Consider the following 19,406-nt stretch of genomic DNA (forward strand, 5'->3'; position numbering starts at 1 on the left):
CTTACAGCCCAAGGAGCATAGCCTGGTCTCCTATGCAGAAAGGTCTACACCAGAGCACAGATCTACACATGTTCAAAGAGCACATCAATAGATGACAGTTTTGGTTCTGGTTTTACAGTAAAACCACTCTGTTAGGAAGGCATCATAAGTGATTAGTTTCATTTTACTTTCAAAAATATGTACACTAAGTAACATTGAGATTTTCTAATGTTACAGTTTCCAATTTTAATTGTTTTTTGTTTTTCTATTTATACCACTGAGAAAAGGATCAAAACAGAGGCTGAAATTTCCAGTTTTCTTCAGATATTTATGCTGATAATATTTAACATGCAGATACAGAACAATAGCTCATCACGCAACCATTGTTTGGAAAGATCTGAAAGCCATTTTCTAACTGATGGATAAGGAGGTTTCACTGGGATTGCAATGGCTTTCACAGACCCTGGAATTGACAATGTGTGATAATTCTCTGTGGAGTTATATTAAAGAAATGGTGCCCAGTGTCATATGGACTCAGCTGATGAGCCCAAGGTGTGCATTCAACACAATTACCATTCCATGTTACACAACATACGCAGCATATGAAGGATGATCTTGGACTGTGGCAACACAGCCTGTTACATTATTATTATTAGTGGCAAATGATGCAAGAAAACAAGCTTATATAGCATCAGCAAAAAAAAAAAAAAAAAACCCTTCCTATTCACCTGTCCATCTCCTAACAGTTTATTTAGTTCTTCCTTAAATTTATTCAAACTACCTACCTGCATAGCACCAGATAGGAGTTTGTTCCAACAATCAACCACCCTCTGGCTAAAGGCAAATTTCCAAATGTCTGACATGCAACCATGTTCCCACAGTTTGAATTCATGCCTCCTCATGTTTGGTTTGAGCCGAGAAGGATTGCATCAGCATTGAGCTTACCCAACCCATTCAAGGTCTTAAACACCTTCATAGTTACAAATTAATTCTCTCAAATAAAATATAAAACTTTGTTTTTATATATAACATTGGTTGACAAGGTTTGTTTCTGTCACCACAATAGTTACACAACTCTATATAGAAGTCATATGTTAAAGAAGCATTATTTTGTTTATTATGTATAACTGTACAATCTATATTTTGTGATATATTTGTTGTTTAATATTAGAAATCAGTGAGGGAAAGGGGGGTGTAATATTTCTTCTCTTTTAGCACAAATTGCATTTACAAATTATAGTTATGTAAGTTAGCAGTACTCGTATGAACTGGTGACCAGTTTTACATAAACAGAAAATTCCTAGTGTGAGCAAAGCTGTAAAAATCTGTTTGATAGAGTAGTAGTGGCAAATGATGCAAGAAGGCAAGTTTATATAGCATTAGCAAAACACACACACCATCACCACCACTACCACCACCACCCATCCTTACCTTCCAAGAATTTGTCTAGTTCTTCCTTGAATTTATTCAAACTATCCACTTCCACAACAGATGGAAGTCTATTCCAACAATCAACCACTTGCTAGCTGAAGGCAAACTTCTGCACATCTATCCTGAAACCATCCTTCCTAAACTCAAATTTATGCCACCTCATGTGTGCAGTCTCAGCAAGAGAAAGAATGCCATTCACATTCAGCTTACTCAATCCATTCAAGCATATTTTATAGAATTGCAAAATTTTACCTCGGTTGGGTGGAACTGGATTATTTTATTTATTTACCATTATTTTTTTTTTTCATGTAAATAAACTGCTATATGCAGAAGTAATTAATCACAGAAGCCATTTTAAAGGAAGAGATTACACCCAGTTCCAAAATATAATCAAACCTTTTTCCAACTGAATCCGCATACTACACATTTCATATTTCTCTTCAATGAAAGCTGTTCTAAAATAATGTCAAAGTGATTATAGGTTCATGGAAGCACTCTATGACCAGCTTAGGCAACTAATTTGTAAAAGCAGTTTGCACTAAATTAAAGTTTTACTGAATAAGCAATCGTCTTATAAAAAAAAACATTTTTTTGCATGAACTGCAAGTACAATATTCCAAAATATGGATACTCTCTCTCCCTCTTCCTCCCTCTAGAGGGTACGTACAATTATAGTACTTGCTTTAAATTTCAGCTTTTACACACTGAGCTGCATGACTATTATATAAAAAAAAAAAAAAAAAAAAAAAAAAAGATACTCTGATCTGTTATGTGTAGGAAACAGAGAAAAACTGCATATATCTCACTGTGAATTCCTTAAGTTATTTATTTTTTAATCCTCCAATACAAAGATATTTTTTGAAGTATAGTCATTGCCATTCTTACGTATGGAGCAGGTACATGCAGTGACAAAGATGCAAGAGCTATGACTGGAAAATCACCCTTTTTTTTTTTTTTAATCAAAAGCAAATTGTAGTGTGATTTGATTTTAGTAATGCAAACAAAATGAATTACATGCACATTTGTAGTGAGAGAGTTGGCTGAATTCTCCATGATTTTGTATACACTTATGAAGGAGCAGTAGAAATGTAAAATTTAAAGATGGCATAAGCTGTATAATGTATAGTGAATTTTCATCATAGCTCCACTCAATTTCATTATAATGATTTTTGACTGTAGTGGGTTCTGGTAGTCCTTTCAAATCAGACAAGCTATTCACAAGTCAGAGAACCCAATTCAGACTGAAAATGCATATAACACTAACATGAGTTAGGGAATGGTAGTGACTTTTCAGAATACACTGTAGGTTAAATAATCTGAATTTGAATCAGAGAGAATATAGTGCATGCGTGTGCGCGAGCATATCCTGATTCAAATTCACACCAGGGTACATCTTCCTTCATTATCATTACAATTGATTTTAATGGTAACCTGCATAGAGTTAAGACGTTGGAATATCATCGGTTTGGCTGAAACAAGAAGAAGAAATGAATCACTTATAAGTTTATCAAGTGGAAATCTGCTGTACACCAATGGAAACAGTGAAAGGAGTGAAGGTGGAGTTGGGTTTCTGGTCCATAAAGATTTTAAAAACAACATTTTGGAATTCAAAAGTACGTCACCAAGGGTGTCAAGACTAATACTCAAGATTTCTAAGAGGTACAAGCTAAAGATTATAATGATTTATGCACCAACATCGAGCCATGATGATGAAGAGGTTGAAGAAATGTACACTGAAATTGAGAGTCTTCTAGATGAGCAGAAAACCCACTACACTATTATTATGGGGGACTTCAATGCTAAGGTTGGAAAAAGGCAAAACAGCGCAGAAAGAGGAACTATAGGAAATTTTGGAATTGGTGAAAGAAATAAAAGAGGTGAAAGACTTGTGGAATTTGCAGAATCTCAAGGAATGTCAGTAATGAACACTTTTTTCAAGAAAAGGGTGAACAGAAAGTGGACATGGAAGAGTCCAAATGGATTAACAACTAATGAAATCGACTTCATCCTCACTAACAGAAGATATATTGTGAATGATGTTACCGTCCTGAATAAGGTAAATGCTGCAAGTGATCACAGAATGGTAAGATGTACACTTGATATAGATGTAGGAAAGGAAAGGAAAAAACTGACTCGAGTAAATAATACAAAGGTCTTTGAAATAACAGAGGAGGAGAAAAAGCAGTATGTACTGGAACTTAAGAACAAGTTTGAGCTTCTGCAGACTGCTCAGGACCAAGGTATCGACGAGGAATATTACAACTTTCTGAAAGTGATAAAGCCCAAGAAACCTATAGGGAAACAGAAATCCAAAGAAGAAAAAATTAGTCAAGAAATACTTGTCATGATGAACCAAAGACGACAAATGAAGAGCAAGAAAAACACTGACAGGGAGAAAATTGAGTATACTGAGTTATGCAAAGCCATTAGAAAGAGACTCAGAGAGGACATAAGAAGATTTAACACAAGAAAAGTAGAACAAGCATTAAGGGAAAACAAAGGATTTAAATCAGCAGCCATGAGCAGTAATACAGAAAGACAAATGATACTGAAACTGAAGAATAGCGATGATGTACTTATAAACAGCAGAGAAGGCATAATTCAAATAGCAGAAGACTACTATAGAGAATTATACAAGGAGCGAGGGAATGATACCAGCAGTGGGGAAGATGGATTGCAAAGTAGCAACACATACGACATACCCGGTATTCTTCCTGATGAGGTAGAACATGCATTGAAGAAAATGAAGAATCGGAAAGCCCCGGGGGAAGATGAAGTTACTGTAGAGTTGTTAAAATTGGGAGGAAGAGACATAACACAAAAACTGGCAAGGCTCTTCACAAAGTGCATTAGAAAAGGTGTGATGCCTAAGCAGTGGAATAATGCAATCATAGTTTTGCTGCATAAGAAAGGAGATAAATCAGAAATTGGAAATTATAGACCAATTAGCTTGTTATCCCATATCTACAAGTTGTTGACAAGGGTCATTACTAACAGATTAGAAAGAATACTTGATGAGAATCAACCGAAAGAGCAAGCTGGCTTTAGGACAGGATTCTCAACTATGGATCACCTTCACGTAATATCACAGCTAATGGAGAAAGCAAATGAATATAAAACACCATTATGCCTGGCATTTGTGGATTATGAAAAGGCATTTGACTCCATACAGCATAAGGCAATGTTTGGGGCACTGGAAAGACAAGGCATAGATACTCCATATATTATGATTTTGAAGAAAATATATGAGAGTGCTACATCCTTTATTAGACTAGACAAAGACAGTAGGAAATTTAAAATCGAGAAAGGAGTTCGACAAGGAGACACAATATCTCCGAAGCTGTTTACTGCTGCCCTTGAGGAAGCTTTCAGAAGATTAGACTGGTCGCAGAAAGGAGTCAATGTGAACGGAGAGTACCTAAACCATTTACGATTTGCAGATGACATTGTGGTCATAAGCCACGATCCCAAAGAATTAGAGGAAAATCTTAATCAGTTATGCACAGTTAGTAAGGATTTTGGACTAAAGATGAATATGGCTAAAACAAAAGTAATGATGAACAAGTATGCCACAGAAAGGGAAATAATGATTGAAGGAGCAGTAATTGAAAAGGTGGAGTCATATACTTATCTGGGACAAGTTATTAGCTGTAATAATGATAAATGGCTGGAAGTCAAGAGAAGAATAAATTTTGGATGGATAGCATTCAGGAAATATAGTCACATACTGAAGAGCAATATCCCAGTTTGTCTGAAACGTAAAATAATGAACCAATGTATACTCCCCACCATGACTTATGGAAGTGAAACTTGGGCACTCACCAAAAGACTGGAAGAGAAGCTAAGAACTACACAGCGAAGAATGGAACGAATTATATTGGGAATCAGACTGTTAGATAAGAAGAGAAACACATGGATTAGGCAGCAAACTCAAGTAAAGGACATTCTTATCAAAACTAAAGAACTAAAATGGTCTTGGGCAGGACATATAGCTAGAAGACATGATGACAGATGGACTAAGAAAATAACAGAATGGTACCCAAGAGGAGCTAGAAGAAAACCTGGAAGACAAAGGCGGAGATGGATAGATGAAATTCATGAGTTTTTGAGTAGTAAATGGATGGCCAGTGCTCAAAACAGAAGGAACTGGAAAGTTGCTGGAGAGGCCTTCATCCTGCAGTGGATTGAAAATGGCTGATGATGATGAATCACATAAATCATGCTTTTTCAAAAGATTTGTAACACAATTTACCTTTTCCATTTCTTCTGGTTCAATGTGGGAGTACGTCTCATCTTTACACGAATATAAATCCAGGACCTTATTTGTTTGTTGAAGAAGGCGAGCAAATTCTTCAATAGCAGCACTTCTTTGATTAAATTCCAGCATTTTATGTATTACTGGTTCTCCATGTTTCTAGATTAATGAAAAACAAGTGCATTTTACATAAGGATAATTTCAGTTGAAATTACTTTTTCTAGCATTTCCAAGTGTTTTCAATGACAGAGTAAAGGCTTTATCAATTACACAACATATTCACATATTTTTTAGAAATTTTATTACATGGAATGTGCACTAATAAAGCACATGTCAAACATTTGTTATTAGTAATCAGTGTAACATCTACCTACAGCCAAAGGTTAATTATGTGAACTACTCTAGTGTCGATAACATTCAAGACAGCTCAAATCTACCTTGCATTCTGTGAGGCAGAAGTTTAAAAGTTTCTCAGCAAAATAGTAAAGTTTTCCAGTGGTTTAAAAGGAATAAGATCATGATACCTGCTTCCCCCACCTCCATATCCCACAGGTAGGCCTTATATGACAAGAGATCTAGAGTGAGAAGGATAGAGTAAATTGAGTTGTGATAAATGATTTATCAACTATTGCTTTATTTATTCCTTGAAAAGTGAGGTAGTTGGGTACTCCTGAAGACTCCATTCATTAAATATTAAATTAAGAATGACATATATCCAAGCTGTTGAATAGGTCAAATGCATTCTCTAATTGAAATATTATTGCTATTAATGGTTAATAATGATTTCCATATCTTTATCTTTGACAAATAAAGAAATTAAAAAAAAAAAAAAACACCATCATTCATAATTTCCCCATCTCCAAAAAGTGACCACCCAGTTCCGCCTTAAGTTTCCTATCATGTCCATACTAGGAAGTAACTTATTCCATTGTTATAACATGCTTTTACGCAAGGATTTTATATTTATAACTCCTTGTTCTTATCTCACCTGCCAGTGAGAATATAGCCCCTCCAATCATTTTATTTACACTCCCCCACACAAAAAGGGTCTCGTGTACCTGAATAAGGTATCCCCTAAGATCTCAAGTTCCAAAGCTTTTTAAGTCCACACCTTCTAAGCTGTTTTTCATATGAATATTGATTAGCTTCCACCAATCTGGTTCCCCTTCCCTGAACCTCTTTATATGTAAGGCGTAGTAGCCCCACAGAGCTGAATACGATATTCCTAATATGGTTTCATCATAGTCGTATATAAGACTATGATGAAACTACAGGGGGGCAATGACATCCACCTCCTTACTTGCAAAAGTGCTATAAAATTGCAAACTAGTCACTGTGTCGTCTGCACCATTGTTTACACTGCATGGTAAGTGTCTTTCATGTAAAAGGAAGACATCAACCAACTCCTTTTTGTGTGAACAATGTAATGCTTTATATAGTTCTTTGCATATGAATTATGGTACCCAGAAACTCTGAATGGACTGTTTGAGTAAATGGCCAAAAATAAAATCACCCAATTTTCAGATAGTCTGCCAGATTTATCTATTTATCTAAAAAAAAAAAAAAAAACACATTGATCCAATTTGGAAGGTTCAATTACATTTACATTCTACTAATTCACAAAGACAAACCTGAAAACATACTGAAAAATGGCAATAATGTTTTGCTGTCCAAGTAGTTACAACTGGATATACCGACATGATTACTACTGGCTGTTCATCAATGGTGGCAAACAAAGAATTTGATTTTCATGGACATGCTTGTTTCTTGGATTCAAACTACCAGATGATCTGGAACAGGCAGTCTCTTCACACGCTGCCAGCACATTTGCATTTGGACTTGAAGGCCTGGTGACAGAACTCAAGAACAATATTCAACTCAAGCTTCATTAAAAAAGCCTCTATGTCTCCCCTCTTTCATACAGAGTCATCTGCAGTTAATGCAGGATGTAGTAAGCTGAGCCTACAATTTTTGGAGGCATAAATAAAGCAATATCATTGACTACTAATGCGCCTCAGTGTAGTTCTGAATTAATTTGTTTCTAAAACTCCAAATTAAAATAAATGCAATTTTAATGCAGGGACTGTTTCCCTCAATAACTAGTTATCTACCTACATTTTCACTCTGCCCTTCAATTCTCATGTTATTAACAGAAAATATTTAATTATAACTATATAATATCGATATTTTACACAGTTTAAGAATTTATCAATCACTCTTCATTAAGTCACTAAAATTTTAAAATACATAATAGCAGCAACAGATAATGCTTCCAAAGCAGCATTTATATCAATGCAAAACCATTACATGCACCATTCTGTCTTGGTGCTAATAAAGGAGAGAAAAAAATAATTAAAGTAACATGGAAAAGTATGTTAATATCATGCAGTAAGCATCGATCTATATAAAAGTCTTACCTTTAATTCTGTTAACCTCTCTGTGTAAATACTCTTTGGCTGGTCTTCACCTTCATCATACAACCAGTCTTCAGTTTCTTCAAGAAACTTCATGAATTTTTCTTTATCCTATGAAGTTTAAGACCACATTAAAACTGAATATGTAATTTCTAATTTTAACATCAAATCACAAAGTATTTAGGTCAGAAAGAACAAAATATCCTTGTATTGGGGGAAGAGTACCTGTTGTGATATAAATTTCTCTAATTCTTCACTTATTTTTCCTCTCATTTCATATACATATTCCTCAACAGCATTTTTGGCATCTGCTCTTTCCTTTTCCATTCTGTCTTGCATAACCATTTTAGCCTAAGAATATTAATAACCAAATAAAGCTTAGAATTCAAGATAAGCAAATAGTTCAAATATTCATAACAATTCCTTATAACTTAATTTTTTTAATTAGTAAATGTAAGTAATAGCTGACATTAAGATAGAAATTGGTACCTAACTGAAGAATTAAGACCGTAAGAATTTGTATTACAATTCTTGAAATATCAATGCACTAAAATTATATGTATTCAACACAGGTTGCATTATGTTAATTCTTAATTTGCTAAATGCATGCATGCTATGTGAAATAAAGTCACATTAATTTCTCTTAAAGAGAGCATGGCAATGTAGATCACTTTTTCGGGAGTGGACAACACTATTTATGCTGAAATTGTTCTGTTGTTCTCAGAGATCAAAAATTTTCAGTTAGCAAGCAGCAAACTTTTACAGCTGCAATTATTTCTGCTTTGTGTATCACAGAAGGAGGAAATATGACATTAAAGATCCATAATAATATGTTACTGAAGTGTAACAATTACTTAAGGACTCAAGTTAAGGATATTATTAATTTATATATGTAATTCAAATTTAGCACTTGCACTTAGCATCTCTGGGAGATGTAATCCTAACTATTTGTATTACTACCAAATATAGCAAGTATGGACCAGTTGATAAGATTTGTTGCTTCAAGGCTGCAAAAATACATTGACAAAAGAAGTAATCATTAATTTTACTACAGGATGCTGCACAAAATGTTGACATGTCATCAATTAGAACTTGCCGCCAAATTTTATCTAAAGTTGGTCTGTGGCAGTTCCTGGAAAATTCATTAAGTCATAGCACTTTAAATGCCTTGGAAACCCATATGCTCCCATCAGTTAACAAAATGATGGAAGTTGAATCTCATAATCAAGCAGAAGGTTAAAGTGAAGCATCTTTTCACTGAGAGGTCAAGTATTGCACAGATTACAGACTCCCCCTTTTTTTTGAAACTCTGGTACCTGCAAGAAAATGAGCAGCCTTTTGAAGAGGAAGGCTGTGTAATAAAGGAATGAAATGACATTGTGTGGCCATGTCCACATTCCAAAAGACGTTGAAGCCCTCTGACTTCAGTGTAATTCAGTGTAATTCAGAAAAGATAAGAAAAGCAGCTTTAAGTTGGAATATCTGTGTTCTTTTCAACAAATGCTTAAATTGGATTTGAAAATGTTCTCAGTAAATGCAGTATTATCATACCTGCTTTTCAGATGAAAAGCATTTCATTTGGACAGTGCTGTGAATAAGCATACGTTTTTGTGGGGGGGGGGAACAGAGGCCCACCACCAGCTTCACGAGAGAAGTCACTATGTCAGTAGACCTATCACATGACAGTTTAATTTTACCCTTCTTCAATGAAACTGAACTCACAGCAAAACCTGAATACACTTCAAAATGACATTCAACTGTAGCCCACAGCAATTCAACTTCACATGGCCACACAGTGGTTTATGCAAGATGTCACCAGATCATATGCAGACAAAGTAATTTTGAATTTTTTGCACACTGTTTCTGGCCCTCACATACTGCCATCCTGATCATCACAACTGCAGGTATTTTTGGCCAACTTAGTCCAGACAAACCCACTATATTCTTGTGGGATTTTTTGAAAGCACTTTTCCTGTGGAAGTTGTTCCACAGGAAAAGTGCTGTCTACAGTTGAATGTCACCCATGGACTTGGGAATCACAATTGTTCAGCTGTGTCATAAAACTGATGAAGATATGCACCATCACAATCGTTGGAGTATGCATTAAGGAACCTGTTCATCAAAATGGAGGACACACTAAACAAGTGTGTAAAATAAGAATATTTACCAACAATCTGAGTATGAAAATTCATAACTTTTGTAACAATCAAAGAGTAAATGAATTTAATTTCTTTAGAAAAATTTACACGTGTCAACATTTTACATATACCATCCTATGCATATACAATTATGTAAGATTCTCAAACTATTGATATCAAAGATAATTTTATTAGTTTTGCAAATCAATACTATTAGTCTATCTTTTAAACAGTGGAATATTTCAGTGATTCTTACCTCTCTTTCAATGAGATCATTCATTTCAACCTGTGATAAATGTGGAACATTTGCTTGAATTGGCAGTTCAATACTTTTAACCACATTTTTAGTTTTCTTTTGAACATTTTGATCCTTCTGCTCATTATCCTGCAATAGATAAATGTGAAATGCATTTATAAAGAGATAAAACACGAGTATCACAAGGTATGTAATGTTTATTTGGCTTGATAAAACAGTAAATGCCATAATTCTCTCTCCCTTAACTGTTTCTTCTAAGGGGGAGAGAATCATGGTAGTGTACATACAGTTTAATTTTTTTTAATGATAAATATTTACTTTGTTAATATTTTTCAATATAATCTGTAATCACACACTTGTTCCATCATGTCTGATTTTAGATGGTCTAACACATTTGATTGAGTTTCTTGAATCAGCTCAAATCACTTTCCTTTCGTGCCCAATTTTAATTTTGGAAATAGCCAAAAGTTGATTGGCACCAAATCAAGCAAATAGAGTGAGTGATGTGTGACACAGTGCACTATCATGGTGAAGCAGCTAATCATTTCAAGTTACTTGTGGTGGACTGCATCAAATTGTTTTAAAAATCACACTTTGGAATGAATTCTGATAACGTCTTCATCAAATCAATTATCTTCATTGTAAAGTGTAATCAACACGAACCTTTGTATGTGGTTTTGAATACTACCCGTTTTTGACCATGGTAATGTTTTACACAGGGTTTTGAACAAGCACACTGTGGGTGACCACCCAGGTGTGAACCAACATAAGCAGGGGCCGAGGTGTGGTGTCCACACCACATGGAGGAATGCCGCCCCTCTGTGTTACCAAGCAATATTAGGTGGTAGATGACTCTCATCAACTGGTGCAATACCACCACTTATTGGAGGCTTGAAGTGGTGGAACCCATGTTTAGTCTCCAGAGCAAAGTTCCAGTCAACCCCTTCCCATTTCTTCCATCATGCAGTATGATTGATGTCTTTTGAGGTTATGATGAACACCACAGCGAGATCCAATCTTACTCACATTTTGAGAGTACAGCTCTAAAACTGTGTTTGCAGGCCAGCTGCTAGTTAGTACACCAGACCAAATCAATTGGTAACTCTCTAGGAGGCTTCCGGATCAGCTAGTGTATAATCTTGCTCCCTCTACTCTGCCAGATAGTGACTGGAGGGAGTCTGAGTAGTGTGTATGTGGGGGGGGGGGGCATTGTCGAGGCCACGTTAGTCAAGGATCTGGGTATATTCTTATCATGTGTATGCCATATCCAAAAATTTCATTACTTCATACAGCATGTCCCCCCCACCAACCTTTTCTTACTACTGAATACACCATGAATTGTCAAACTAATAGAGCAAACTTATCTGCGAAAAGATCAAAACCTCCCAAACTCTTCCTAGTTAATTTCACAAATATATGTGATCTCAAGTCTAATCTCAATGATGTCCATTTCCACTTACAGCCTGCCAAACCCTATGTACCTTTTCTGACAGAATCTCGGTTATTGGCTGATTCAACCGCTGCTCATCTCAGTTGCCCAAATTATTCGCTGTATGATTCCTTTCGCTTCAAAGGCGGTACTTGTGCGTATGTCTGTTCCGATATTCTCTGACAGAGACTTGGTAATTTGGAATGTCCTTGTTTCGATTTTCTCTGGCTTAAAATCATCTCTCTACTTCATTCTGTTAAATTCATCTGTTGTCTCAACCGTTCTCCCAGCTCCACTAATAACTTGGAGCTCTTTGACTTCCTCTCTTTGCAACTTGATTTTCTCCAGTCCAACTTTCCTAACGGTGAGATAAGATAATTTTCCTTGGCGATTTTAATGTTCACAACTCCACCTGGCTTCCGTTTTCTAGTCACACAGACCCAGCTGGTTGAGATGCTGAGGCTTTTGCAATTACTAATGACCTCACACAGATTGTTTATTTACCTACCAGAATACCGGACAAACCTAACCATACAGCCAAACACACTTGATCTTTTTCTCACAGACAACCCTTCTAAGTACGGGTCGAATGAGTGGTCCTTTAGGCACCTCAGATCACAATTCAGTGATTGTCACTTCTCCAATGGAGCATTTATCTCATGGCTATTACCAACCTCGTGTTGTTTGGCATTTACAAGAATGCAAAATGGAATGATAGGCGAGATTTCTTTTCTTTTCCTTGGTTGGATTATGGTTTCAAAACTTCTGATTGCAACACGTTTGTTCAGATCGTGTAAGTGAAACTATTCTTGTAGGAATGGAACCCTTTATTCCACACTCCACTTTAAAATCTCATCCTTGGTTTTCCAATAAATGTGCTAAGAGAAGAATGTTGCATATTGCAATTGGCTTGTTTCCAATTCTTCAATTTCATTTTCTGCCTACACCAAAGCTCGCAACAATTGTAAAGCAGTTATTAATCAGACCAAACTAGATTTTGAACAGGCTATGAGTAGAAAACTTGCTTCTTTCCTTAATGGTAGCCAAGCATTCTGGTGTCTTGCCAAAGCTATTGGCATCCCATTTTCCTTCTAATTCATATATTAATGATCTTGGTAAAACACCTCCCACCATTCCTAACACGCTCCATTCAATGCTTCCTGTGGTCTTCCATCAAAAGGATTTTGATGCATCTTGATGCTAACAAAGCTCCAGGTCCTGATGGTATTTCTCCACTTGTTCTTAAAATTTGTGCTCCTGTTCTGTGCCACTTTTTTCACTTTCTTATTCCAAAGCTCTTTCCTTCTGCTTGGAAATTTGCTCATATCCAGCCAGTTCCTAAAAAATGGTGACAAATAACTTCCATCCAATTATCGTCCCATTGCAATTACTTCTATTCTTTCTAAAGTAATGGAGAAATCAATTAACTTTCAACTCGTAAATTATCTTGAAACTTTCCGTCTGATCAACAGTATGGATTCCGTCAGTGTCGATCCACCAGTGATATTCTGGCTTATGTTACCCATTTATGGACAAATTCAATGGAAAAGTTCAGTGAAACACAAGCAGTTGCTCTTGGCACCTCAAAGGCTTCGATTGTGTTTGGCATAAAGGTCTTCTAAACAAGATTCCATCTAATGGTTTGACAACTGACTTTTGTAATTGGATACCAGTTTTCTCTCTGACTGCTCACTGAGGGTGATGTTATTTTGTTATTTGGGTTTTTTTTAGGAGCATTAGCAACTAAGGCCATATTGCTCTGGGATATGCGGTGGTCATTCCCTTGACCTTTCCACATCCTCCCTATTTGGTGGTGATGGGCTCGAACAACGGTCTAATCAAGAAGCGTGTGCTACGCACTGCTGCTCCTTCCCACCTGGTTACGGAGGCGCCTCTGAGGGTGATGGCTCTGTTTTCTAACTTCTTCACTAATGCTGGTGTGCCCCAAGTTTCAGTTCTTTCCCCCACTCTTTTCCTCTTATATATTAATGACCTTCTTCCATTGACAGGAAATCCTATCCATAATTTTGTTGATGATAGTACACTGCATTCCACTTTCCAGTTTGAGAAACCTCATCCTGCTCAATCAGCTTCAACATCTCGAACATACGCTACTAATTCCTTAAATTTGGAATTAGTAGCGGATGTTCGAGATGTTGAGCTGATCTCTGGGTAACTCTCTCCAGTGGGGCAAAGACGATTTAATTGATTTCAATCTTTCTAAAACTCAGTCCTGTCTTATATCTCGCATAAAGGATTCTTCTGCTCCTATGCTTATCTTTGGTGACACTGATTTCTAGGCAAGGTGATATATCTCTTTTGGGGATGACCCTGACTTCTAATAAGCTCATTACAAATATTGCTTCCTCTGCATCTAAAAAAACTTGGTTTTCTCTTTCGCTCTCAGCATTACAGCTGTTCACTCTGTACAAATCGCAAATCAGCCCTACCATGGAATATTGTGCCTACATCTGGGCAGTGCCCCCAAAACCTCTCTCAGGCTTCTAGATTCCATTGAGAAGAGGGCAATTAGGTTAATTAATGACTCAACTCTAACAGTCTCTCTACTCCATCTCAGACATTGTTTCTGTTGCATGTCTTTTCTACAGATACTTCCATGGGCACTGTTCTTCAGAATTGGCTTCTATAATTCCTGCTCTCTCTTTCAAAACAGTCCGAACATGTGCCGCCACTAGCCAATATCCATTTACCGTCCATCTTCAAACTCATAGAACCAACTTTTCATCTTCCTCGTTTATTCATTCAACAGCTGTTTTCTGGAAAAACCTTCCTTCATAAGTATTTTATATATGAAAATTACAGTCTACAGAAGTTCAAGTCTAATGTCAACAAGTATCTTCTTTCGTCTTCTCAACCTCCAACCCATGCACGGTACTAATATCTCTCTTGTTTGGGGTTTTCATTAATAAAAAAAAAAAAAAAAAAAAAAAACCATTGGTTTCTCCATCCCATTGTTACTCAATGCAGGATCTGACACAGCTTGTACAAACAACTTGGATGAAATAACTCGACGATGTCTTTGCTCTTGAGTAGAAATGAATGAAACAAACTTGGCTCACTTACTTCATGCTCAAATCCTCATTCGAATGTCTTTTTATTGGTTTAGTTCAAACCGAACCAATAAAAGAGACATCTCAGTAATTTCTCAGATTGTTAGTTGTTGACATGATCGAACGATGGTGCAGACTTCACCAATACTTTGACGGTTCTGGAACGTTGACATGTTACCACTTTTTTCATCTTCAAGGGAAAATTTTCACTAACAAAAAACCTTTTAAACCATTTAAAGGTTTATTATTATTAAAGTATATCTATAAACTATAACAAGTATTTCATGTGTTTCTGCGGCTGACTTTCTAAGTTTATAACAAAATTTAATGTTTGCATGTTGCTCAAGTTTTTCCTTTTTCAGTAGACACAAGAAATGAGAGAAGAAAAAAAAATTTACTCAAAGCAGCTTTCTACTAGACTGACATAACAAGTTAAAAGATGTTATGAGTACTTCTCATGATCATTTAGCTACTGCTGTACATTAAAGAATTATAAGATACAAACTTTTTGATCAAACATTATATATTGTGCAACACTGCATTTAAAAAAAAAAAAAAAAGAACATTTGGAAAGCACACAAGTACATAATGCTTCCTGAGTTATTCTTGTCTCCTTTTAGTAAAAAAAAAATAATAATAAAATAAAATAAATAAATAAATAAAATAAAATAAATAAAAATATATACGAAGCTGAAAAGCCTGTACCACGAAGGGCAGAATCTGGGATTCCTTTGAAATCAGCTAAATGTTTTTAATTGGAAAAGACTGTTAGCGAGTGGGAGAATACAGAACCCTAAAAATCTAAAATAAATGAACTTGTAACAAAAATGAGCATAATGTGGAATTCCTTTGTAATTAGCTAGAGTGCAATGCTAGATTTGTAAAGCTCAAGCTGAAAAATATCATAGCGTGTGCATGTAGAACCTCTGCCAGTGGAGATCTAAACTATGAATATGCACTTCAAGTTACTGACACATGCCAATGTAGGGCTAAAAAAAAAAAAAAATCTATGTGGATCCCTTCTTTTTCAAGTAAGAAGAGAATAGCTACAGTATTAGTAGTAAGGAACTCAAATTGCACTGTGTGGTTAAAAAAAACAAACAAAAACAGTTTAATTACCAATGACGGTTTCAGAAATAGTTACACATTTCCATCCTCAGTGACTGGAGAATATTCAGAGTTGTAACCTGCCTTCATAATGTTATCATAATCAGTGACATCATACCTCTACCTAAGAAACAAATGACAGAACACCAAAAATTAAATATAAACAATGTTTTCAGAAGTATGAAAATTTCCTTATTAGAAGGAGTGGAGCAAAAATAGGAATGGCATAACATGAGACTTTGGATGGATTTGCAACATGGAACACAAAGTGGACACCAATGCTGGAAAAATACAATCACTCTCTTTGAAAAAAAAAAAAAAAATAAATAAATAAAATATTCAACTAGCAATAAATAACCCTAAAAATTAACAAAACCCAATCTGTGTCAAGGACAAATATCAGGCAACCTGTATAAATCTTCAATTCAATAATTATAATGAAGTTTTTAAGTCAAGCAAATCAACTGAAATTAAACTTACAAAGTATTTAAAAGCATCACACACACACATATATATATATATATTCACCCTTAGGATTCAATAATCAAATTAACTAGTAACATGATAATTTTTTACAAGTCACAGTTGTTCACAACTGATTTTCTTTAGTTAATTAATTTTATTCATTTACTCTTTTTCCATGTGTAGATAAGAATTTAACATAAGAAAATACTTCATTCTATTTTCTCTGATAGAATAACTATTGTCTGTAATGGTTAAATGAATCTGAGATCTTTGTTTTGGTAAACAATTTTGTCTTAGTGTCTTTTGTGCAAAGACCTTACTTCAAATTCATTTCGTTTCTAGTTAAAGAACATTAATTAGTTCCTAGGTGTACTACTGTAAGTGTTAATATTAGTTTAGGAGCAAATTCATTGAATGGCAGACATTAAATATATTAATAGTAGATAATAAATCACTTTTAGGTTGATTACAGCAAGCGGTTATTACTGTGACAAGGAAGTGGCTAATTTACAATGTTTATGTTCAATAAACAACAAGGTCAGCTCAGTTGATAAAGAAAAGTAAAAAAGCATGGGTAAAACAATATACACAAACCCTTTTAATGCTTTTCATAACATTTGTTTTATTTTCCTTTAATTTCAATTAACAAATTCATCATTATTATTAAAGTGAAGATTTTGATTAGTTTGTCTGATTTTTTTTTTTTTAGCATAAGTTAGTTTTCTGTAGTTATTGCTAATGATTTATCCCTCTAAAGAGAACATTGTATGATGTAAGACCATTGTTCACAGAGTTTCACATCACAGGTCCACCTGAAGTCTCATATTGCATAGTTCCTACTTTTAATCCTCCTTGTTCTAACAGAAAATTTTTTGTATGTCTCTAAAAACACACTGTTTATCTTGAATTATTGGTATTCTGTGTTTTCCCCCAGGTGGAGTTGTTACTTGATGGTAACAATACAATACAATATAATATAATATAATAAAAAATATAAAGCAGTAATTTAATCACTGATGATGATTTTTGAATATAAAACAATATAGCACTTATGTCCTGAAATATTTACAGAGTACAGTTATAGTCATGAAATAACAGAAGTTGTCATACTTATAGCCAAATTAATAGTTAAAATAATTAATGCAGGTAAATGCTATATGCTCACAATAAACTGAGAAAATCTCAGTTTATTGTGAGCATATAGCTGTTGTATGTTCAAATTTTCTTTCTGTGCAGCATACTACTCCTCTTTCAGCAACATTAATTCTGATGTAGCTAAATTACAATGTTTATGCTACAATAAACAGCAAGGTCAGCTCAGCTGATAAAGAAAAGCAAAAAGAATGGGAACAATGCACAGGATATAATTATAATTCATCCCATGCAAAATTAACACAAGCTCTCGAGGTGAAGTGTTACAGATGCATCAGTTGAAGATGTTTCTGCAGACAGCTAGCAAATTAAATGTTACACCACAAGGTGAAGTCAAAAAATAAAATGAAGAATTAGTTGTATTTCAAGAAGCATGCAAAACAGGAGCAGTGGAGCATAACCCAACCTAATGATTCACATCACTGGTTTACTGTTAAAAATGAGAGTTGGGTATTTCCAAAATCATAAAAAATTAAGTTTATATTACTGAACTTTTAGTCTTATAGAAAATAATTTACAATTATACATTTCCCTCATTATTACGATTAATATTCCTGTTATTGGCAGTGCATGCTCACTACAGTGGACTTATCACTGCAGGATATACAGTGCCCTACCATTAATACCTGGGCACCCTTCTGTTCACAGTTGGTCACATCCTACCTAACACCACACAACTATAAATATGCTCATAGGCTCTCAAGGAGACAGTAGTATTACTGTGAATGCAATGTGCCACGACCAACACAGACTTTCAGTATCACATCACACCCACTACTAAATCAATCTGTTTGTTATGTTTCGACAGCACTGAATATTCCTAAACCAACAAATGGTGATGTGACCTACAAAAAAGGAAGCCGACTGATGTTGAGCCCATCACAAAATGGCTAGGAAAACCTTTGAAGCTGACAAAATGCAACAGAACTCAGCAAACAATCATCAGCTTGGAATGCAGATTGACACTTGCAACAAACACAAGCCCTAAGTGAGACCCTACATCTTAGGTTCTTGAGGCTGTCACAGACATTCTCTCAGGTACGACCAGCTGGGCTTGCTATCTAGGAGCCTAGAACACTAATGGAATTGATATTCAGTTGACACCTGAGTCAAGTGGACTGAATTCCAGTGAAGTCTGGTTGTTCTGCAACAGCCAAATCAATCCTCTGCTTGCACCTTCATGATGGTGGGACTGTTCATAAACCTGGGTTTAATCCCCATGTGCAAGAAATGAAATACTGCACTTAGTATATAGGAAGTGACCACCCACACCACAGAGAGGAATACTGTCCCTGTGTTACCAGGTGGTAGATGACTCATTAATTGGTGCAATACCATCCCTCTGCTTACTAGAGGCTTGAACTGGTGAAACCCATATTTAGTCTCCAGAGCAAAGCTCCAGCAACCTCTTTTTTCCATCACATACGATCAATGTTTTTTGAGGCTATGATGGGCATCATGGCAAGATGCAATCTTCCTTCCATTGAGGACACAGCTCTAAAATTGCAGGCTGGCTGCTAGATAGTCTATTGGACCAAACCTACTGGTAACACTTTCCAGGAGTCTGGATCAGTTAGTATATAATCTCACTACCTCTACTTTGCCAGACAGTGACTGGATGGTTTTGTTTGTTTTGTTTATTTGGTTTTTAGGAGCATTAGCAACTAAGGCCATATTGCTCCGGGATATGCGGTGGTCATTCCCTGACC

The 19,406-nt window shown here is 35.5% G+C and overlaps 1 protein-coding gene across 1 annotated transcript in view; it reads right to left on the minus strand.

The window, feature by feature from the left end:
- LOC150079648 (97 kDa heat shock protein-like) overlaps positions 1-19,406 on the minus strand; it is a 186,412-nt gene that overhangs the window by 3,101 nt on the left and 163,905 nt on the right. Inside the window, exons 13-16 of the mRNA XM_090383811.1 lie at positions 10,474-10,602; positions 8,305-8,430; positions 8,083-8,190; positions 5,663-5,824 (exon numbers count right to left, since the gene is read on the minus strand). Of these exons, the coding sequence (XP_090239937.1) occupies positions 5,663-5,824; positions 8,083-8,190; positions 8,305-8,430; positions 10,474-10,602 (525 nt within the window). The remainder of the gene's footprint in view (positions 1-5,662; positions 5,825-8,082; positions 8,191-8,304; positions 8,431-10,473; positions 10,603-19,406) is intronic.

This window comes from Mastigoproctus giganteus, chromosome 10 (assembly GCF_048544385.1).
Source record: "Mastigoproctus giganteus isolate SK-2022 chromosome 10, ASM4854438v1, whole genome shotgun sequence".
NCBI lineage: Eukaryota > Metazoa > Arthropoda > Arachnida > Uropygi > Thelyphonidae > Mastigoproctus > Mastigoproctus giganteus.